General features: G+C 39.0%; 1 protein-coding gene across 1 annotated transcript in view; it reads right to left on the reverse strand.

Annotated features, from left to right (window-relative positions):
* Positions 1-9,896: 9,896 nt before the first annotated feature.
* CUL3 (cullin 3) overlaps positions 9,897-20,582 on the reverse strand; it is a 102,662-nt gene continuing 91,976 nt past the window's right edge. Inside the window, exons 14-16 of the mRNA XM_054039468.1 lie at positions 19,570-19,756; positions 12,055-12,200; positions 9,897-11,102 (exon numbers count right to left, since the gene is read on the reverse strand). Coding sequence (XP_053895443.1) covers positions 10,971-11,102; positions 12,055-12,200; positions 19,570-19,756 — 465 coding nt within the window. The 3' untranslated portion in view covers positions 9,897-10,970. The remainder of the gene's footprint in view (positions 11,103-12,054; positions 12,201-19,569; positions 19,757-20,582) is intronic.

Consider the following 20,582-nt stretch of genomic DNA (forward strand, 5'->3'; position numbering starts at 1 on the left):
TTTGAAATTTTTCTTCAGTTTTTCCCCCCTCCCTGAAATTGGGAGATTAATTCAAACTGACCCTTTCCCATCAATACTTTCCATTTCAACAAATTGGCATTTTCTGATGAAAAAATGTTTCATGGGAAAATTCCTGGCCAGCTGTAATGAAGAGGCAGTTGTGGGGCAGACACTGGGAGAGGGGAAAGACAACAGGAGGTTAGGGGATAGAAGAGTGAAACAAGAGACTGGTAAATGCAAGACTGGAAGGAGGAAGGGGTACTATAAAGCAGTAAAGAACGCCTGCTCTTTCCCCAACACCCTGAGGTTAGAAGGTGAATGGCTTCTCCTTCCTCACAGTGTACATGGTGTGTTTTACATTGGGTTGTGTGTTCATTTAGCTTACTGTCAATCTTGCAGTGATCACACAAGCGCTGTGGAGTTGGGGTGGGATAGGAAAGTTAAAGGGATTCCTCCTAAATGTTTTTAAAAATTGGGTGGGGGTTGCTCTGCACTATTTTCTTTAAAAAAAAAAAAAAAAAAAAAAAAAAGCCTCCTGGCATTTAAATTAATCCCTTGATTCTACTGAGAATTTCTTGTAGCTTGAGCTACTGGCCTTGGCAACGCTGCTTGGTGGTACCACCCCCTGCACTGTTACGTATGGCCTCTACACTGAGCTCACAAGTAGAATGGACAAAATTTTAAAAATTCAGGGGATGGCACTGCAAAGAGCTTCTAACTGAATTCCCCTCAGCCAGAGAAAACATCAGTTATTTGGACTCTAGCTCCGTTGCTCACCTTGTCTTGGAGAAGGAGAGATGCCTGAAAGCCCATGCAAGGCTTTGAAAATGGAGAGGTAAGTGTTTTAAAATACCAACAGCCTGACTTTCTCTGGAGGGATTACATGTTTTCATACCCATATTGCCTCCTCTCAACCACAAAGAGTTTCTAGATATAACAAATCAACTGCTGGGAATTAAACAGAATAGACAGGAGGAGCGGATAGTGACCATTTCCTTAAAGGATCAATCCTGCAGCTGTTGGTCCTGTCATCAATGGGGTTAGTATATATGAGGTTAAGTATCAAAGAACCAGGCCTTTTAAGAACCTGTCATTATAAATTGTGCCTGGTGTTTAGAAATAGTATCTTTCCTAAAAAAGGAATAAAAATTAGGCCAAAGGTTATTCCATATTTATACTTACTGCTTACCCTAGTTAATTAGAAGGTGTTTTAATGGTCATCACTGAGGCTTCAAAACAAAAGCTGTTTTTTGAGCAATTATTTGTACTTGTGAAGCAGATGTCAAATCCATTTAATTAAAAGCAATCATGAAGAGAATCAATTTACCAACTTCATATGGAGAAATATACATGAAATATACACAATTTACCAAGGGTTTCAAGTGACTAGTGATTTTGAGTGCACAATTTGAGACACCTTAAAAAGAACATGATCTTCAGAGGGCATCTGATCAGCACTTTCTTAAAGTCAGGGACCTTTAAAAGGCGAGATAAGTTGGGCATCTAGAAAATGAGGTCTGAATAAGGGTCTGGATCAGAGCAAGAAACTAAGAAAAAGGTTTGATACAATCACGTGTGCCTTATCTTAAAGCAAGATGAACCAGTAACAGAAATAAAAGATAGGAGAAAGGGAGGAGCTATTGACCACGAACTAATCCACGTTGTGACACAAAGAAGGAATGCAGCAAGGGTGGTACCCCAAATATTGACAAAACAAAATGAAAGTCAGTGGAGTCAATTAGACAAGAGTAGAAGCTGTAAGGACAGGAATTCTGGACTCATGCTAAGCCAATGGATTAAGTACATCTCTGCCTCTCAAAAATACAATGACAGGAAGTCTATGTCTAATCTATATCACTCCAGATACTGTATCGGTATTGGACTGGGAGAGTACAAAGCGGTGTCCTTTCTACTACTATATTTCCCCTTCTGTGCATGTAGCTCAGGAGACAAAAGCCAAAAGAAGTGGGGAACAGGTGAAAGAAGGGGGAAGTAACAAATGTGGCAAGTGGTGAACTGGGGTTGAGAAATGGATAGTGCACCACTATGAAGTCCTTAATGAGCTTTAATGTAGTAGCCCTTAGAAAAGTGTGAAGTTCAGAAGTAACAAAATAGGAAGGGGATAGGGAGCAGCAGGAAAAAAGCAGAGAGCAGGGTAAATAATGAGACCATCTAACTAAGATTACTGGATATGAACTTTTTGGTAACTCAGGTCTGCCCAGTTCTAGAGCAGAGTCAAAACCTCTTGATGCGAACATTGATAGAAAATTTGGAGATGTCTAAGTGGTAAATCAACTTGTCAAGGGAAGAGAGCCCTAAATAAAACCATTCGCACATGATGGTACACCACCGTCAAGCACAGAGGATAACCAATGCTGTGTTAAGCCACAGAGTTTCGTACTGGTTGTTGTTTTACTTGGTATCCCAAAATGCACTTTTCTACTGACCCTGCTGTAGGATTCTCCATGAGCAATGGATACAATGATTATTCTATTATTCCATTGTAAATATGGTGTCACTTGTAAATACCACTTAAATGCCACATACCTACAATGTAATATGAGTGTCTACAACTTACTGCAAGTCAGCTAGCTGGACCACAGTTTATTGGTTGTTTTAATTTCACTTTTTCAGAAGCTTTGGAAGTGCCCTTTGCCACTTTCTTTTAAGGACTCTTCAAGCTAGAGTGTAAATTAATGCGTAGGTGAATTAAATCAGGTAATTAATTGTTTGGGGGGTATGCTTTGAATGGGAAGAGTAATGTGATCGGGGAGTGTCTCAACATTTGCTGTGCTTGTAATGGAAAGAGCTTTTTGCATGGTGGATGGTTGTTATGAGTTAAGTTATCCACTGTATAATAAAGCATCAACAATAAAAATACCACTGCAGCAAGTTCAGGTATACGGTACTACTTTGTCACCAGAAATGGACCTGCAAACTTTTATCTCACTTGTGGCATTAAATGTTACTAGCTTCAAGGGATCAACACTGGTCTGAATTCTCACTAAGAGAGGCCTGGGAAGAAATGAAGTTGCTTTGTAAGCTTGGCTCACATTGCTGTGTTGACAGCAATGTCGTTTAGCAGTAGCAAGTTCTGTCACGTAAATAGGTTAGACCAAAAATCTAGAACCATGTCTCTGTAACCTGTTTAACAAACTTAAGTGCACCTACCAAACATAAATAGACTGGTTACATCAGCTCTATGGATGTTGCTATGTGTCAGCTACTGTATGCTCCACTTACCATGAATTGACATCATGTTGCTGTTTTCTCACAGTCATTTCTTACAGTGCTGAGTGCGAAGTTCAGTGTTAGTTAAGCGTCCAGCAGCTATTCTCATCTGAAATTACATTATCCAATTCTCGCTAACTTTCATTTCTATCAGAGTAGATACACGGCCAAGGCAGAAGTGAATTTGCTTTGCAGAGATTCAAAACACTAAATGCATTTTGTGCATTAGGTCCATCAAGTTGTTCAGTATACTGAAGGACAGAAGTTGGAAGTCAATGGCCTTCCAAATCTTTCATTCTGCAGAACACTCTATGAGGAGAGAGCCTCCTGTGGACCATCTCCCCTCCTAACCCCACACTGCATCCTTCCAAAATACTTCCTCCTGTGCTTACCATTTCAAGTAGGGCTGTCGATTAATCAGTTAACTCAAGCGATTAACTAAAAAAAATTAATCGTGATTAAAAAATTAATCGCACTGTTAAACAGTAGAATACCAATAGAAATTTATTAAATATTTTTGGATGTTTTTCTACATTTTCAAATATATTGATTTCAATTACAATACAGAATACAAAGTGCACAGTGCTCACTATATATTATTTTTATTACAAATATTTGCACTGTAAAAATTATAAACTGTAATGCAATCTCTTTATTGTGAAAGTGCAACTTACAAATGTAGATTTTTTTTGTTACATAACTGCACTCAAAAAACAAAACAATGTAAAACTTTAGAGTCTGCAAGTCCATTCAATCCTACTTCTTGTTCAGCCAATCGCTCAAACAAACAAGTTTGTTTACATTTACGGGACATAATGCTGCCCGCTTCTTATTTACAATGTCACCTGAAAGTGAGGACAGGTGTTGGCATGGCACTTTTGTAGCCAGCATTGAAAGGTATTTACGTGCCAGATAGGCTAAACATTAGTATGCCCCTTCATGCTTCGGCCACTATTCCAGAGGACATGCTTCTATGCGGATGACGCTCATTAAAAAAATGTGTGTTAATTAAATTTGTAACTAAACTCCTTGGGGGAGAATTGTATGTCTCCTGTTATAGCAATCTCGGATGATGACCCAGCACGTTGTTCGTTTTAAGAAAACTTTCACAGCAGATTTGACAAAACACAAAGAAGGTACCAATGTGAGATTTCTAAAGATAGCTACAGCACTCAACCCAAGGTTTAAGAATCTGAAGGGCCTTCCAAAATCTGAAAGGGATGAGGTCGCGAGCATGTTTTCAGAAGTCTTAAAAGAGCAACACTCCGATGTGGAAACTACAGAAATGATTCACCAAAAAAGAAAATAAACCTTCTGCTGGTGGCCTGTGATTCAGATGATGAAAGTTAACATGTGTCAGACCGCACTGCTTTGGATCGTTATCGAGCAGAACCTGTCATCGGTGTGGACACATGTCCTCTGGAAAGGCGGTTGAAGCATGAAGGACATATGAATCTTTAGTGCACCTGTCACGTAAATATCTTGCAATGCCAACTACAACAGTGCCATGCAAACACCTGTTGCCATTTTCATTTGATATTGTAAACAAAAAGTGGGCAGCATTATCTCCTGCAAATTTAAACAAGCTTGTTTGTCTGAGTGATTGGCTGAACAAGTAGGACTGAGTGGACTTGTAGGCTCTAAAGTTTTACAATATTTTATTTTGAGCGCAGTTTTTTGGTACATAATTCTACATTTGTAAGTTCAACTTTCATGATAAAGAGATTGCACTACAGTACTTGTATTAAGCGAATAAAAAACCTATTTCTTTTGTTTTTTACGGTACAAATATTTGTAATAAAAATCATCACATAAAGTGAGCACTGTGTGGTAACTGAAATCAATATATTTGAAAATGTAGAAAACATCCAAAAATATTTAAATAAATGGTATTCTATTATTCTTTACCAGTATGATTAATCACAATTTTTTTAATTGCTTGACAGCCCTAATTTCAAGTAATGCTGGATCTAGTAATACGAGTCAGGAGTGCAAACTACACGATGGTGCTGCTTATCCCAGCAACCACACAAGCCACTCATTCCTGCCAATCCTCTCCAACTCCAGTTTTCTGTACCTCCAAGTAGCCAGCCACAAGCCACACTCCCTTAGCTCTCACTGGGCTGTGCCCAATAAGAGGATCCTTACTTGCCCTACCTCCAATTTGCATTGGATTACTTGAGGAATGTGGAAGGACATTACCTCTACATCCCCAGCTGTCAAGCATCTGAAAAATTACGAAGAACACTGCCCCAGCGGAAACTGAAACCTACTATTTGTGCCATGTGAATATCATGGTGCTTGCTAGTTACCTCACTCTGCTCTTCTTTAGATGGAGGGGCAAGAAGTCAAGCACTGATAACAGAGAGTAGCATGTAGCGTTCCCACCAATGTAAAGCAATTTTGTCACTTATTTTCACAATAACTCCTGATGTTTCTCTCTGGGGAAAATAAATACCACAGTAATAAATATCAACACTGAAAAAGAAAAAGCACTAAGAGTCCTTAGATGCTCACTCTTTCCATCTTAGTTCCTTATATATAGCATCATATGTATCCAAAACAAACTTTTCTTCATCTGAAAAAATACAAAGCACCATACACCTAAAATTTACAGTGCAACAAATATAAAAGTATTTAAACACACAACATATCACAGATCTGTTACCATTTTCCAAACTGGTTAAACATTTTGAACATATTACTGCTGTCTCACAAGCCAACTTGGTGGATATACATTGATGATACAAATGCTTCATAGGACACTCCGTTCTAGTTGTAACAGTTATGCTACAAATCCATACTCTGGCATCCACCGATAATTAATTACTTTACCTATACGTGGTGTGCTTTGTCTCACTAAATCTTTTCACATTATGATGTATTCATTCAGAATATAGTAGCAGCTCTTTAGTATGCTTTACACTGAGCATGTTGATTATTCTGATAAACTGTCTGTCCAGGATCAATGTAAAATCTATTAACCGAAATTAAGAGCTCAAGCTTTTACATTACATATTGTTAGAGCAGTGTGACAAAGAGCACATCACACCAGCATGCCGACTACTTCCAGATCTATGTCAAGGTCCTGATGCTAATTTTTAAAACAGGCAATGAACTGGAGCCTAGCAGACAGAGGCAACCTCTCCTGTAACCTGATCAGGAACATTATAGTGTCTGAAGCCCAGGATGAAATTACCAGGAACCAATCACTTATGGTGGCTGGTCCTCATGTGTGCCATGCACTACAACTGGAGATCAAATAAGTCCAAGTTGTGGCTATTTTGGACCACAAGAAAGGACTTCTCTCTTTATACAAGCCTTCCTCAAAAATGGCTGCAGAATGACTCAAGTTTCTCCTGAACAATCAAGAAACACTCCACTTAAGGAGACAACATGAACAATGCAATGGTAAAAAATATATTTTATATAGGGCATCTAGAAAACTATAGTAATAGCTGATTCAATCCATAGATAAAAGGCATTTCCATCAATGGGTGCACTTAACTTATCCCTTTTGTTCTGCAGGTCCACAACACTGGTATCTTGCAGTTGCTGATTTCCTGATCATATCAAAATATCCTAGAATACACTAGAACTGAGCGGGAGACGGATTTATGTGAAAGGCTTCGGGGCTGTCTGAGCAGGTTTCACCAGCACTCAATTCACTTTTACAAAGGAAAAGGAAAGTTAAAGATTCCTGTAATGACTCGTGTGACTGCAAAAATCTAGGGGAAAAAAATAACTATTACTATTTAACTTAAGCACTTACTCATCCAAGACTCTGAATCTGCTTTATAAATATTAAGCTTAACCTCCTCACATACTTTTGTAGGCATGGGGGAATTTTATAGGTTGGATTATCTGAGGCACACAGCAAATGGGAATCACAGCTGGTCATAAACCAAAGCCTCCTAACTCCCAGTCCTGTACTGTTAAGCACTGAACCAGAGGTCTACAAAGTGTAGTAGGGCATGCCTCCCCTAAGGGGCGCAAAGGAACGTTGAGCGCCATGCGGCTGGGGCCTGGGCCAGTCCACATGGGAGGGGGAGGGAGCACGACCCAGCTCCGCTCCTGGCCTTGGCTCTGCTCCTGGCCCCAGCCTCGGCCCCCTTACCTCTGTGCCCCGCCCCGGAGGTGCAGCCCCGCTCCCAGCCCAAGAGGGGAGGGGGGGACACAGACAGAAGTAAAGGAGGGGCATGCGATAAAGTTTGGGGACCACTGCACTAAACCATGCTGCTGCTACCACTATGGTATAAATTTTGAATTTACAAGGAAGATCATAAAAGAAAACAACTCAGAGTGGAGATGTGGATGGGGAAGGGAGGTAGTTGAGATTGAGAAGAGGAAGCGGTAAGTAAAGTGTAGATGGGGAGGTTACTGATGCAATGACTTTTTATCATGTGTTGTTGGAGTTGCAGTCATGCAGCCTTAACTATAACTTAACAGTTTGCGTGGGAAGGGGGGATGAAAGCTGCTCAGCATATCTTAAAGTCTGGCCATGTCTGTTTAGAGACCTAAAAATGGATTTAGAAGTCTAATTTTAGGCACCATTGGTTTGAAATTCTGCCCTGAGATCTTACAAGAAAAGCTGCAGGTTATTTTTTTTTTTTTAATTTTTCACTTCACTGTCTTAGATTAATATAGAAAAATAAGATTACTGAAGGAATTACACATAGCAGTATTTAAAAATGCTTGATAATGTTCATATTCTCCATCAATACAGGCAGCTGTATAAACCCTATATATGCCATTTTAATAAATTTCAACAGGAAGAGCCTAATAACTCATTAAGAAAGGAAGATCAGAAGTGAAATCAGATAAGGAACAGCAGGACATTTCCACGGTTTGCACAAGACATTTCAAATTCACATGTATACATTCTAAAAACACAGTACTAAACTCACCTTAAAAGGAACTGTAGCAATTTTCTGCTGTTATTTAAGTCTGACTTCAGTTTGAATATCCTCATCTTGATACATTAAGATATCCTCTGCTTCATTACCTCACATTTAATGTTTATGGGTAAGATTTTTCAAAGGATCACAGAAGCAAATTTCAAAATCATTAATGTCTTTAAAATTCTATTGTTTGCAGTGTTGTTGTAGCCATGCTGGTCCCAGGATACTAGAGAGACAAGATGGGTGAGGTCTTTTATTGAACCAACTTGTGTTGCTGACGAGTTCCGTGTAGCTCGAAAGCTTGTGTCTGTCACCAACACAGGTTGGTCCAATAAAAAGTATTATCTCACCCATCTTGTCTCTTTAAAATTCTAGCCACTTTAAACTGCAAAAGAAATTCCACTCCTTGTTATTTAAGGAGGTTTAAATTACCTACTATCCTTTCACATATTAGCTACACCACTACACACAATTATTTACACATAACATTAAATATCTGACAGCCAAGAGCTAGAACACATGCAACATTAACTTCTGTCCCCATTGAAATAAATGCTAAAATTCCCTCGGACTTCAATGGAATCAGAATTTCACTTTTCCATCCCCCCTTCTTTTGAAAAACACAAGAATACATAGTGTTAAATTCGAATGTCTAGGTTTTTGATACTCTACCACAACATCAATGCCTTTTAACAAAATAAACAAGTTTTTCCGGTATCTGAAAAGAAACCCCTTTATGGAAATTTGTAAAAAGTAAGCATCAGAAAACATGGGACAAAGCACATATATGGGGAAAATTTTAAACATCTTACTATTTAGAAATGTATTTAGAAAACAATAATGGAAGGTTGCTACCTATCCATAGCATGATTGAAAATAAATAAATACTTTTGCCACTTGAAGTATATTATTCATATACACACAGGTATTTAATAACTGACACCACAGAGGCCTTCCAGCCTGACTGCTTTCCAAGTATCAATGTTGAAATAGAAGTTAGCGAAAGACAGAGAAAATGTCGAAGCCTGGGAGTTTTCTTTCACTCTGATCACTTAGAACTGATCTAATCAAAATTTTTTGAACTTTTGGGGATAAAATGAAAGAAACTCTTATTTGGACTTTGAAGCATGTTGCATAAATTACAAAATATTCAAGATAAAATGTTTGAGATAGAAATATATTTCTTAGCTGCCAAATGCTGACAGTGAAACAAAAGTAAAATCAATCTACACACATATGCAGACCAGAGTAAAAACATTGCCCCAAATGCAATGGAAACTGTTATGTGGCATCTTTATACATACTGAAATTATGTTGATAGACTTTATCATATATCTGACCAGACACCTTTGTCAGATACAGTTAACAAATGCACCAGCAGTACCTTAATGCTTCATGACCATTAACCAGGCTTTTTTGACTCCAAATTGGTGCCTATGTTATAAGCAGCCTTTCCCAATTACATTTTTAAATCTCTTGTGAAAAAGCACAATTAAGGAGAACTGAGAATAAAAGTACAGTAGTTTGATGAAAAATGGGGGAAACCATAGTTATGGCAGAAAAGCTGCACAGAGTACATTCTTTGTAAGGTCAAAACTATATCTTAATCAAAAATCTTTAATACAATACACATCCGCAGGCAGTGAAACTGACTTATCAAAGAAAAACGATGCCCTTGAATCACAATTTTGAAATCCATGGTTTGAACCACATCGACAATATGTAAAAGAAGTTTTGCTGTAAGAACTGAAGATTTCATTAAGATTAAAGTAAGAATATTTATTGCATTTTCAGATTGCATTTTAAAACAATAGTGCACAATGGCTTCACTTTAATCTCCTAAAATACGTACTTAAGGTGGGAAACCTTCTGGTCGGTCATGACATTAATAAACAAGGTATAGTCTTGGTGCGTTTCTTCAAGGGGCAGTATTTAGTTCAACAAATTGTACTCCCTGTGCTCTAAAACAACTGAATTAGTGGTGTGTGTACACTAAATCCGTTTATTTTAAATTTATTGTGTCTACATTAAGTGAAATAAAAACATCGCCCTGTACAATCCACTATCAGCAGTGAGTACAACAGCAAAAATTATTATACAGTTTATACACACTAAAACCTTTTCCTTTTTCCTATAAAGAAACCAGAACAAACCTAATCAATATAGAACTTAATTTGGAAGAACTCAAATTACAGAAGGGAAAGCCAAAATTATTACGTTTTTTACTGAGCCCCAAAAAGGTTCCTGATCATATTGCCAGAACAATAATGAGTGCAGCTGGAAGAGTGAAGCATGCTAAAATTGTATTCTTGGGTCTTTATAAATTTACCAAATATTTAAATTAAACATGGCTAGTTAAAGAAATGTCTGAAGCAGAGCAATATAACCGGGAATTCTGTCTTACCAGTTGTGTTGTTTTTAAACCCAACTTATACAATGCGCAAAGTGCTAAGCAACACTACAGAAACACATTTACATCAACACTGAAGATTTGGGGAAATGAAATTCCAACAATTTTATTTTTTAATGAGCTGTATTTTCTAAATTTGTTTTTATTTTTTGCGTTTTCATACAATTTTGAAAACAAACGCAGCACGTTCACATTTTCCCGAGGAATTATAAGAATGATCTCTACAGGGATAACGTTGAAAAGCCTGAAGCTCAATCAATTGATGTTGAAAACTCTCAAAAGGAGTAAAGGCTTGATCTGCATGGTCTAGAACATGTATTGTAATTTAATAGAAGAGATGGTCGTCTTTAATATTAATGATTTAAAAGAACTTCCCAGTTCATGCGGAGAGTATAGTCCAAGAATAAATCAAATTTGCTGAACGCATTTTATGCTACGTAAGTGTATACTTTGCGATCCTCAGGTGTTCGTGCCAAATATTCTCTCTCAATAAGTCCTTCAATACGTTTTTTAATAACAACTGGACTTGGTAAGAATCGGGCTTTCAGCTGCTGAGTTACCTAGGACATAAAAACAAGAATAATTAATCCTATATTGCAGATGATAATGCGTTAGGCTGCACAACACAAAAGCACACTAAAAATAATCATAAAAAACATTTGTTAAAACAGGTTGGGTGTAACCTTTAAAGTTTACATGGCCAGCTGCACACTTCAGGTACTAACCAAGTGAAAAAAATTGAGTTTGTAATAGAAATTAGATTGATCAATATAAAAATAAATTGTTTTTTTATTTCTGTACCACTGGTCCATCACATCCAATATTTGGCCTCCATTACTGTCAATAGCTGATATTTCAGAGAAAGACAAAAACCTAATAATGCACCAGAGCAGGCAATTAAGCAGTTACACACATGGGAGAAAACATCCTTCCTCACACCAGCAGCCTATCAATTTATACTCAGAAGAATGGTTGGCATGAATTCTGTGCTGAAGTTTTCTCATCGTCAGCTCTCTCACTTCTTGGTGCAATTGTGTGTTTATCATGAAGCCTCTCAACCTACAACCATGATGACAGTTAGAACTGGCTGGAGACATTTGCTGTCTGTGCAGCCTTCAAATTTAGTAACTATGAGTGTCAGGACTCTCCCTACAAAAGGTTCACTCTTTGAAACTCACTCCCCTTGGCAGCTCATCAGACCCCATGGTTGGCAATTTACAAGTTCAATACAGGATATCAACCTTTTGCAATCAACTCACTGTTTTTTGTTATAAAACACTGTACTATAAACAACTGGTTGACATAATAGCAACTAAAGGAATTAAATACATCTATGCTTCCAGAGGTATGAGATAAAAATATAAAGTCTCTCTAGAATCAGTTTAAAAATTGAACTGCTGATAAGGCCTTGTAACTTCGCTACATTAACAGAAGAGTAAGAATTGACAGAGAAATCTAAGATGTGCCCTTTTCCTAACCTCTTAACCACGTCAATACTATATGTGATGTTACCTCTGCTACTAGCACATTGTGCTGCATCTTCTTTCTAGATTTCATTATCCGCACTATAGCAGCTTCTATCTCATGTTTTCTGTCATCATCTACTTTCTGCCTTGTTTCTTTTCTTTCTGGGTCCGATTCCCCTTGTTTGGCAGCAACTAAAAGAGAAGATGAAATACCTTAAGCAAAAGTCAAAATTATTAATTTCAATAATATTAATATGCACAAAATTTAAATTTCACCCACAGAGGAATTAAGTTTCTTGGTTTGTGACATTTTCAAGTGTGGTTTTTAATGAAACGTGGCCACAAGAAGACAGACATACATAGCAATCAATGCACATGTAAGTATGTGTTACTATTTTGTCAGTTGCTATTTACTGTTTAAAATTTAATGTACTAAACTTCTCAGCTTTTCGAACAGTACTGAACTTTGTTTGCAAAACTTTTTTTGGCTACTGTCATATTGAAGATTCTTCTCTTTAAAACTACACAGATTTTGCCAAATTAACTTTGAAACTATGGGTTATATATGGTGTTTTCTTATTAAATTGCACATAATTTAGAGTGTGTGTCAAAGAAAACAATTCTGACAGCGTAGTTGGGTTTTATTTCCTTTGCTTGTCAAGAGACTTTTTCAATTAAGGCGATGTTTCAATTACAGTGGGAATTGCAACATAGTAAGGAAAGGGACAGAATTTTATTTACAAGGTTACTTTCCAAACTAGTTAAACTGCTGAAGATAATTAGCCAAAAGAAAAATACCAATCAACCTATTCACTTTGTTTTCTGCCCTTTTTGGATTTTGAGCATTTTCTACCATCACCAATTTCTTATTTCTGTCCTTGCTTCCAGTCTCTCTCCATCTACAGCTATTATTTCTAGGCACCTCTTTTCCCATACACAAATTCAATGTTTCCTGCTTTTGAATAGGAGTCGTCTAGCTTCAAGATATCCTTTTTTTTCATTTTACTCTCTCCACTCAAAAACCCTGAACATCATGGCAGCCTTCCCTCTGGCTAAAGATAGAAAGAACCTTCCTTTTCAGTTGTTCACTAGAGAATGCTGCAAGATACATCCTCTCATGGAGTCAAGAATTGGTTCTGTTGTGCTGCTAGCCTAGAAAACAAGAGGCCAAAACTCAAATATAACCTCTGATGAAAATAACTGTATGAATTTTTCATCAATATGTTCAATTAAGAGCCATAATTGCACTTGTTTATGTAGTGCAAAGGGTGATGGGAATAAGAGGATTGCACAGTAAGAGAATAATTTAGTATCCCATTGGAATTTAGGTGTTGCCACAGAACTTGGTCCCCTTGTGCCACAGAGTATGTGAGGCACTAGTTAAGGTGCTCTAAAACACTGGTAACCTGCTATTGTATCTCTGCCACCTTAAGAATACTCCATGCAAGGTAGACATGTTAAATCATGGATACCTTGGCATTTTGCTTTCATCTGCAGACACCCAAGTTCACTGTAGTTTATGCAACAACATATATGTAGTGTAATCACAAGAGCATACTTTGGGTTTAAGATGTTTGCAGTCTTGTCCACATCCACTGTTAGGAAAGGGTTAAAATGTCTAATATTTGCAATGTCTGGCATGAGAGAAGTACAGTGATTGCACTTAAAATGTATCTGAGAGATTACCAGTTCCAGTGATATGTTCTATTACAAGTCCAAAGAATCTCTCTCAAAATTACAGAATATTTTAAGATGCTTTTTAAATGCTACCACTGTGTATTGTGGGATAGGGGTTAGATAGATCTTAGTTCATACATATGATGTATAAATAATAAGTACTAAGTACTAACACACTCCACTCACATATGCATATACATATACAAGTGTCTCAACATATATCACCATTTAACTTCAAAACTTTAGTGAGCTAGACAAAAATGGTTACTTACCTGTACGGTTATTCTTCAAGATGTTGCTGCACACAGGTATTCCACTCCCAGCACACCCAGCATGCTGGAGCCAAAGAGTTTTTTGCAGAAGTACCTGTCAGGGCGTTGCATGCACCCTGCACATATTCATGGCCTCTCCTGAGCCTATAAAAGGGCAGTGCTGCCCCAATCCCTCAGTTCCTTTATGCCAGAAATATGATGAAACAGGACTCCAATGCACAGGGAAGGAAGGGTTTAGTGGAATACACACATGCAACATCATCTTGAAAAACAGTTACAATACAGGTAAGTAATAGTTTTTGTTTCTTCAAGTGGCTGCACATGTGTATTACTCAGCAGTAACTCACAAAGCAGTACTGCTAGGCGGTAAAGTCAATCTGAGCCCTAATAGTGACTACAACACAGCCTTCCCAAAAATTGCATCAGATCTCAAAGCAGTCACAATGGCGTAATGATGAGTGAAGGTATGCATAGATGGCCAAGTGGCAGCTCTACAAACATCCAACATGGATATGTCCTTCAGAAAAGCCACTGAAGTAGCTTATGTTCTCATTAAGTGAGCAGACAGTCTCTGTGGAGGCAGTGTGTTTGCTACCCCATAAACTACAGTAATACAGGAAATATACCATCTAGAAATTGTGTGTGATGTGACCTTTCATTCTATCAGCATAAGAAATACACAAGTCAAGGAAACAACCTGAAAGATTTAGTCCTGTCCAGTTAAAAGATTAATACTCACCATACATACAAAGTACGTATACGTTCATCATCTTTATGTAAGTGTGGTTTTGAAGGAAGAAAACCAGTCAGTATATTGTCTGGCTCAGATGAAAGGCAGATACCACTTCAGTCAGGAACTTCGGCTGTGGCCACAAAGTTACATTATCTTTGAAAACATAGTATATATGGGAGTCCTGCAGTGACAGCCTGAAGCTCACCCATTCTTCTGGCTAACAATGACTATGAGAAAAGATGTCTTCTGACACAGGCGACACAAAGAACAGGTGGCTTATAGGTTCAAATGGAAGGCCCATTAAAGTGGCCAATAAAATATTAAGATTCCAAGGTGGCAATGCATCCTTTACCCAGGGAAATAATTAAACAATCCCTTTTAAAAGTCTAGAAACCATCAGGTTAAAAAAAAAAACAAAAAACCCCAAAAGATCTTCACTGAACTGGAGGACAAACTGAAGAAGTTCTTGGAATCCACTGGAAACAACTTTTTATTTCAGAAGGTGGACAAAGCAACTGGGGGAGAGGCTGTTCTAGACTGATTCTGACAAATATGGAGGAAGTGGTTGAAAATTTGATGGTGGAAGGCAGCTTGGGTGTAAGTTACCATGAAATGATGAGCTCATGATTCTAAGGAATGGCAGAAGGGAAAACAGCACAATAAAGACAATGGACTTCAAGCAGGCAGACTAGCAAACTCAGAATTGGTAGGTAAGATGCTGTGGGAAGCAAGTCTAAGTCAAAAAAAAGCATTCAGGAAAGTTGGTAGGTTTATTAAAGAGACGTGATTAAGGGCACAAGAGCAAACTATCTCGGCGTATAGGAAAGACAGGAAGTATGGTAAGAGACCACCCTGGCTTACCCAGGAGATCTTCAACGACTGGAAACTCAAAAACTAGTCATATAAAAAGTGGAAACTAGGTCAAATTATGAAGAATGATTATAAAAAACACAAGACAAGCATGTAGAGGCAAAATTAGAAAGATCAAAGCACAAAAAAAGATTAAACTAGCTAGCAATACAGAGGCTAACAAGAAAACATTTTAAAAATACATCAGACGCAAGAAGATCAAGACCAATGACAGGGTATGCCCATTGCTCAGTGAAGAGGGAAAGAGTAAGAGAAAATGCAGCAATGACCGAAGTGTTTTTGTTTCAGTTTTCATCAGAAAAGGTTAGCAGTAAACATCAATGTAAATGGGGAAAATCTGAGGCTAAAATAGATAAAGAACTAGTCAAGTATTATTTAGGCATGGTCTACACTAAAGAGTTATGTTGATGTAAAGCAGTGTATGTTGACCTAATTATGTCAGTGTACACACTACAGCCTTGGTCCCACCAATGTAAGGGCCCTATTACACAGACATAATAACTCCATCTCCGCAAGAGGTGCAAGGCTTATGTCAATTTAGTTAGGGCGATGCAGTGTACGTGCATTACTTATGTCAGTTGTTGGCTGTCATTCTTGTCAATTTCATGGCTCCAGCATGGAGCCGTGATATTGAGAAAAAGGCCCAGCTGTCATCCTGGGGAGGATGGGTGGTTCTAGCTAGAGCCCGGCTACCCCCAGGGCTCCCCACTCGGAGCCGGGCTGGGCCCACCTAGCTACCAGCTCCCCGCTGGGAGCCCGGGTACTGCTCATAGGGAGCCCGGATATGACATAACTTTATGCAAGATGGGTCTTGTAGGATATCATTGGAAAGGTTATTTTACTAAATGTGATTATCCAATTTGTATGCCTGCATCACTTCTGTATCTAAAGTTCGGAATATGGACTATGTAACCATTACAACTGGGTGTGTATTGGGAAGACACCCACCAGATGACAGGCCATCAAATTTGATGAGCCATCAGGAAGGAACAACAAAACCATGAAGACACTAATCTCTCTCCCTCCTGAGCGGCATCCGGGTATGTAACTGTGACACTACTAGGTCAGGTGATCTTGTCACCTGATACTAAACATTATCTGAGACTTCTTGTAACTTTCCACTGTAAAGGAAGGGGGGTCAAGTTTGGGAAACAAAGGATTCCTGCCTTATGTAAATTCTATTTAAGGGTGGGGAGGAAGGCAAATGGAACTCCTCCTCTCCAGCCTGTCTGCCCAAGGAGAAAGACTGCTAAAGCCACCTGAAGGGAAGGCGGGGGGAGTCCAGACTGAGACAGGGGCCCAGTCTGAAAAGAAATATAACTGGAACTCTGAGCCACAGAAACTTTGCAGCCTGCCTAAAATAACATTTAGGGTAAGAAATTACATTTTTTAACCTGTTTCTTAAGTATATTGAGCTTAGCCTGAGTACTTAGGTTTATTTGCTCAGTAATCGGCTTTGTTCTGGTCTATGATCTCTTATATTCACTTAAAATTCACTTTTGTAGTTAATAAACTTATTTCTTGTTTATAAACACAACCTGGGGAGCGGGGGGTGGGGGGGTGGGAAGGCTGTGCATCCCTTCCTCCACATTGAGGGAGGAGGTGGATTTCATAACATATCTTTGGGTCTGCACTCCAAGGCAGGTGGACACCTGAGGGCTGGGGCAAATCCCTTAAATTGAGCCTTCCCAGAATTAATCTCAGTGTCTGGTTTTTTTCTGCAGTTTGGTGTGGCCCTGCCTGTGTGTGCGTGCTGGAGGAAGCTTAATAGCTTGGCTCAGCAAGACAGGTAAAAAGGGTGCCCAGGTTGGTATAACAGGCAGGCTCAGTGGTATCTCAGCACATCAGGTGGCATCCAAAGGGGGGCAACCCGTCATAATCTGGACCTACAATATCTTGATGTGAGGGAGAAAAGCACAGCAAGCCTTGAGAACTGGCCAAAATTTGAGGATATAGATATGAGGGGTCGATTTGTCTTCTGTCCATAATGCTTGGCTAGCAAACATATGTAAGCATCCCATCCTATCGGACACATCGATAATGACAGTCTTGGATGGAAGAGGACAAGAAAATAGTACCTCCCCTCGCATACTTTTTTTGATCCATCCATCATTCTAAAGAGACTGGAACAGAAGGAGGTACATGGACCAACTTGTCTAAGGGATATCTGTTTGGTCAATAGACTGACTTTAGTCACCCATGGAAGATGTGCATGCACAGCCTGACAAGTTGGGTCACATAAGTACATGAGGCCATGTGGCCTAGTAACCTCAGACAGGCTCAGACTGTGGTGGTAAAGTGTGGCTCGAGAGAGAGGCACAAGTAGTGAATTGTCTGAAATCTCTTCTGATGTAGAAACGCAGTCAAAATCATAGAACTTCTAAAGAACTTGATTGTGTGTTGGGGAAAATGTAGATTTCTAGACAGTTGAAAAGACAAAGGATAAACCTGATGTGGTAGAGAACCTGATATTCAGATCTACCCTGAATGAACCAATGGTCCAGATAAGGGAAAACATGAATTACTTTCCTCCAAACAGGCTGCCAAAACTGCCAAGCAGTTGGGAATAGTGGCAGGGCTAATAATAGGCTGAAGGGAAGTACTGTGTACTAATAACGCTGTCCCACTATCACAAGTCTCAGAGACTTCCTGTGATTTGGTGAGACCACCATATGGAAGTAAGCATCCTGCAGATTGAGGAAGCAAACCAGTCACTGCAATCTAGGGAAGGAATAAACACATGCTAGGGAAATCTTGCAAAATCTCACATACTTGAGATTTCAAAGATCTAGAATGAATCTCAAACCCTCTTGGACTTGGAAATCAGAAAGAATTGTGTATAAAATCCCTTTCTCTGATGTCGAAGGGGAACTTCTTCTGTGGCCCCTAGTGTAAGCAGAATCTGAACTTCTTGAAAGAGTATTGATTTGTGAGATGGGTCCCTGAAAAGGGATGGTCGAACAGTGGCGGGCAGAAATTGAAAAGGATATTCATTCTTACAGTGTTTAGAACTGATTTGTTTGTCATTACAGATTCCCAAACACTGAGAAAATGGAAGGAAGAATGCTGATGACTGTATTGAGCCGGCTACCCCCTGGGCTCCCCGCTTCGAGCCGGGCTGCGCCCACAAAGCTACCAGCTCCCCGCTGGGAGACTGGGTGCTGCCCACAGGGAGACCGGCGGATCAGAAAGAATTGTGTATAAAATCCAATGAACATCGAGCACAGCCAGGAAAAACACCCAATGTTCACTGAAGAAAACAACAAATCAGTAATTTCATAGCAATAGAGTAAGTTATACGTCTATGAGCTAGACCAGGGGTTCTCAAACTTCATTGCACCATGACCCCCTTCCGGCAACAAAAATTACTACACAACCCCAGGAGGGGGGAATTAAAACCCAAGCTTACCTAAGCCCTACTGCCCCAGGTCGGGGGAGCCAAATCCAAAGGGTTTTAGCCCCAGGCAGGGAGCCTGTAACCTGAGCCCCACCGCCCAGAGCTGAAGGCCTTGGGCTTGGGCTTTGACCCCAGGCAATGGAGCTTTGGCTTTGGCCCTGGCCCCCAGCAAGTCTAAAGCCAGCCCTGGCAACCCCATTAAAACGGGGTTGCAACCCACTTTGGGGTCCCGACCCACAGTTTGAGAACCGCTGAGATAGATGTCTCTCTCTCGCCAAGTAAATCAGAACACAGCCTGGTAAGTTTTAAAAAATAGTAATTTAATTTAAAAGCTACAGTCCTTCCACCTTCTTCTCCTTGGAGAGGACTACATATTTAAAAAAAAAACAAACAAAAAAATCCCCACTTAACTCAACTATTACTTTCTGTAAGTGCTTTGGATTTCTTCCTCTTAAATTTTTGTTTTCAGGCTACTAGTCAATGACAACAGGTTTTATAGCTTAATATTTTCCTTTTGCTAGTGTGATGCATTTACCTTCAATATAATGCCAACATTTTACAACTTAAGATATTTTTCGAGTACAAGAGAGCAGAATATAAAAATAGACTTACCCGTTTGAATCTTGACTCTGTGCAATTTGGATGTGAACTGATCATTCACTGTAAATATATGACCATTTTCTATTTCTTTTGATTTAGGCTCTTTTGTGAGAACTCGTTGTGTTGGTTTGCCACATGCAAGGGACTGTAGGGCTCTAACAAGCTCTCTTTCAGGGATATCAGTTTCTTGTTGAATTTCCTGAAGGAAAATCATGACATCATCAATAGTTTATAATTAATGTCAGAACACGTTAGGTAGCTTATTTTGGAGGGGCGGGGTGCAAAAAAAACCCCAAACCCTGATTGCTCAAAAAGATAATCCTTGGCTCGCAAAACTAAATTCTGATATTTAGATTCTTTAGATGCCTGAAAAGTTAGAATTCATTTAGTAATAGTCTAATAAGCACTATGCAAAAAGGCTTATGATGAACATGGGTTAATTTAGAGAAAGTGGATTTCTTCAAGTATAATTTAGTCAACAGCTGCCAGTGTGATGAAGAGAACAAAATGAATAATTAACTGTTAACACTCAATTTATCTCCTGAGAAAGCCAAAAGGGTTTACTTCCATTCTCTCCAACGTTGTTTTATGGAATGAAACCTGAGCTCCAAAGTTACTTTCATGATCAGTTCAATGAAAAAAATATACATAGCAATCAAGGAAATTTCTGACAGAAAGCTATCAAAAGTACCTTATCAAGCCAGGTAAGGCAGTTCGCTCACATGAAAAGCTGACAGCCTTACAAGAAATATCAAATATGAGTCTCATCCTGGCACCAGCTTATTCACAAAAACGTGTTTTCTCACCCTCCTGCAGAGTACACTCCTAAAAAAGTATAGAGCTGCTTAAGATTAGTTTTGTTTCCACCTTACACTCAGCAGAGAACAAAACTGACAGTCTGGTCCACCTCAGCTCAAAGTACAACAGATGACATTTGAAAGATGACTACTAAAACATTAGTAGTGCAAACACTGTTAAAACCCATACAAAGCATAAAATTCCTACAGAAATATACCCCAGCAGTG

The sequence above is a fragment of the Malaclemys terrapin genome, chromosome 9 (assembly GCF_027887155.1).
Source record: "Malaclemys terrapin pileata isolate rMalTer1 chromosome 9, rMalTer1.hap1, whole genome shotgun sequence".
Classification (NCBI taxonomy): domain Eukaryota; kingdom Metazoa; phylum Chordata; order Testudines; family Emydidae; genus Malaclemys; species Malaclemys terrapin.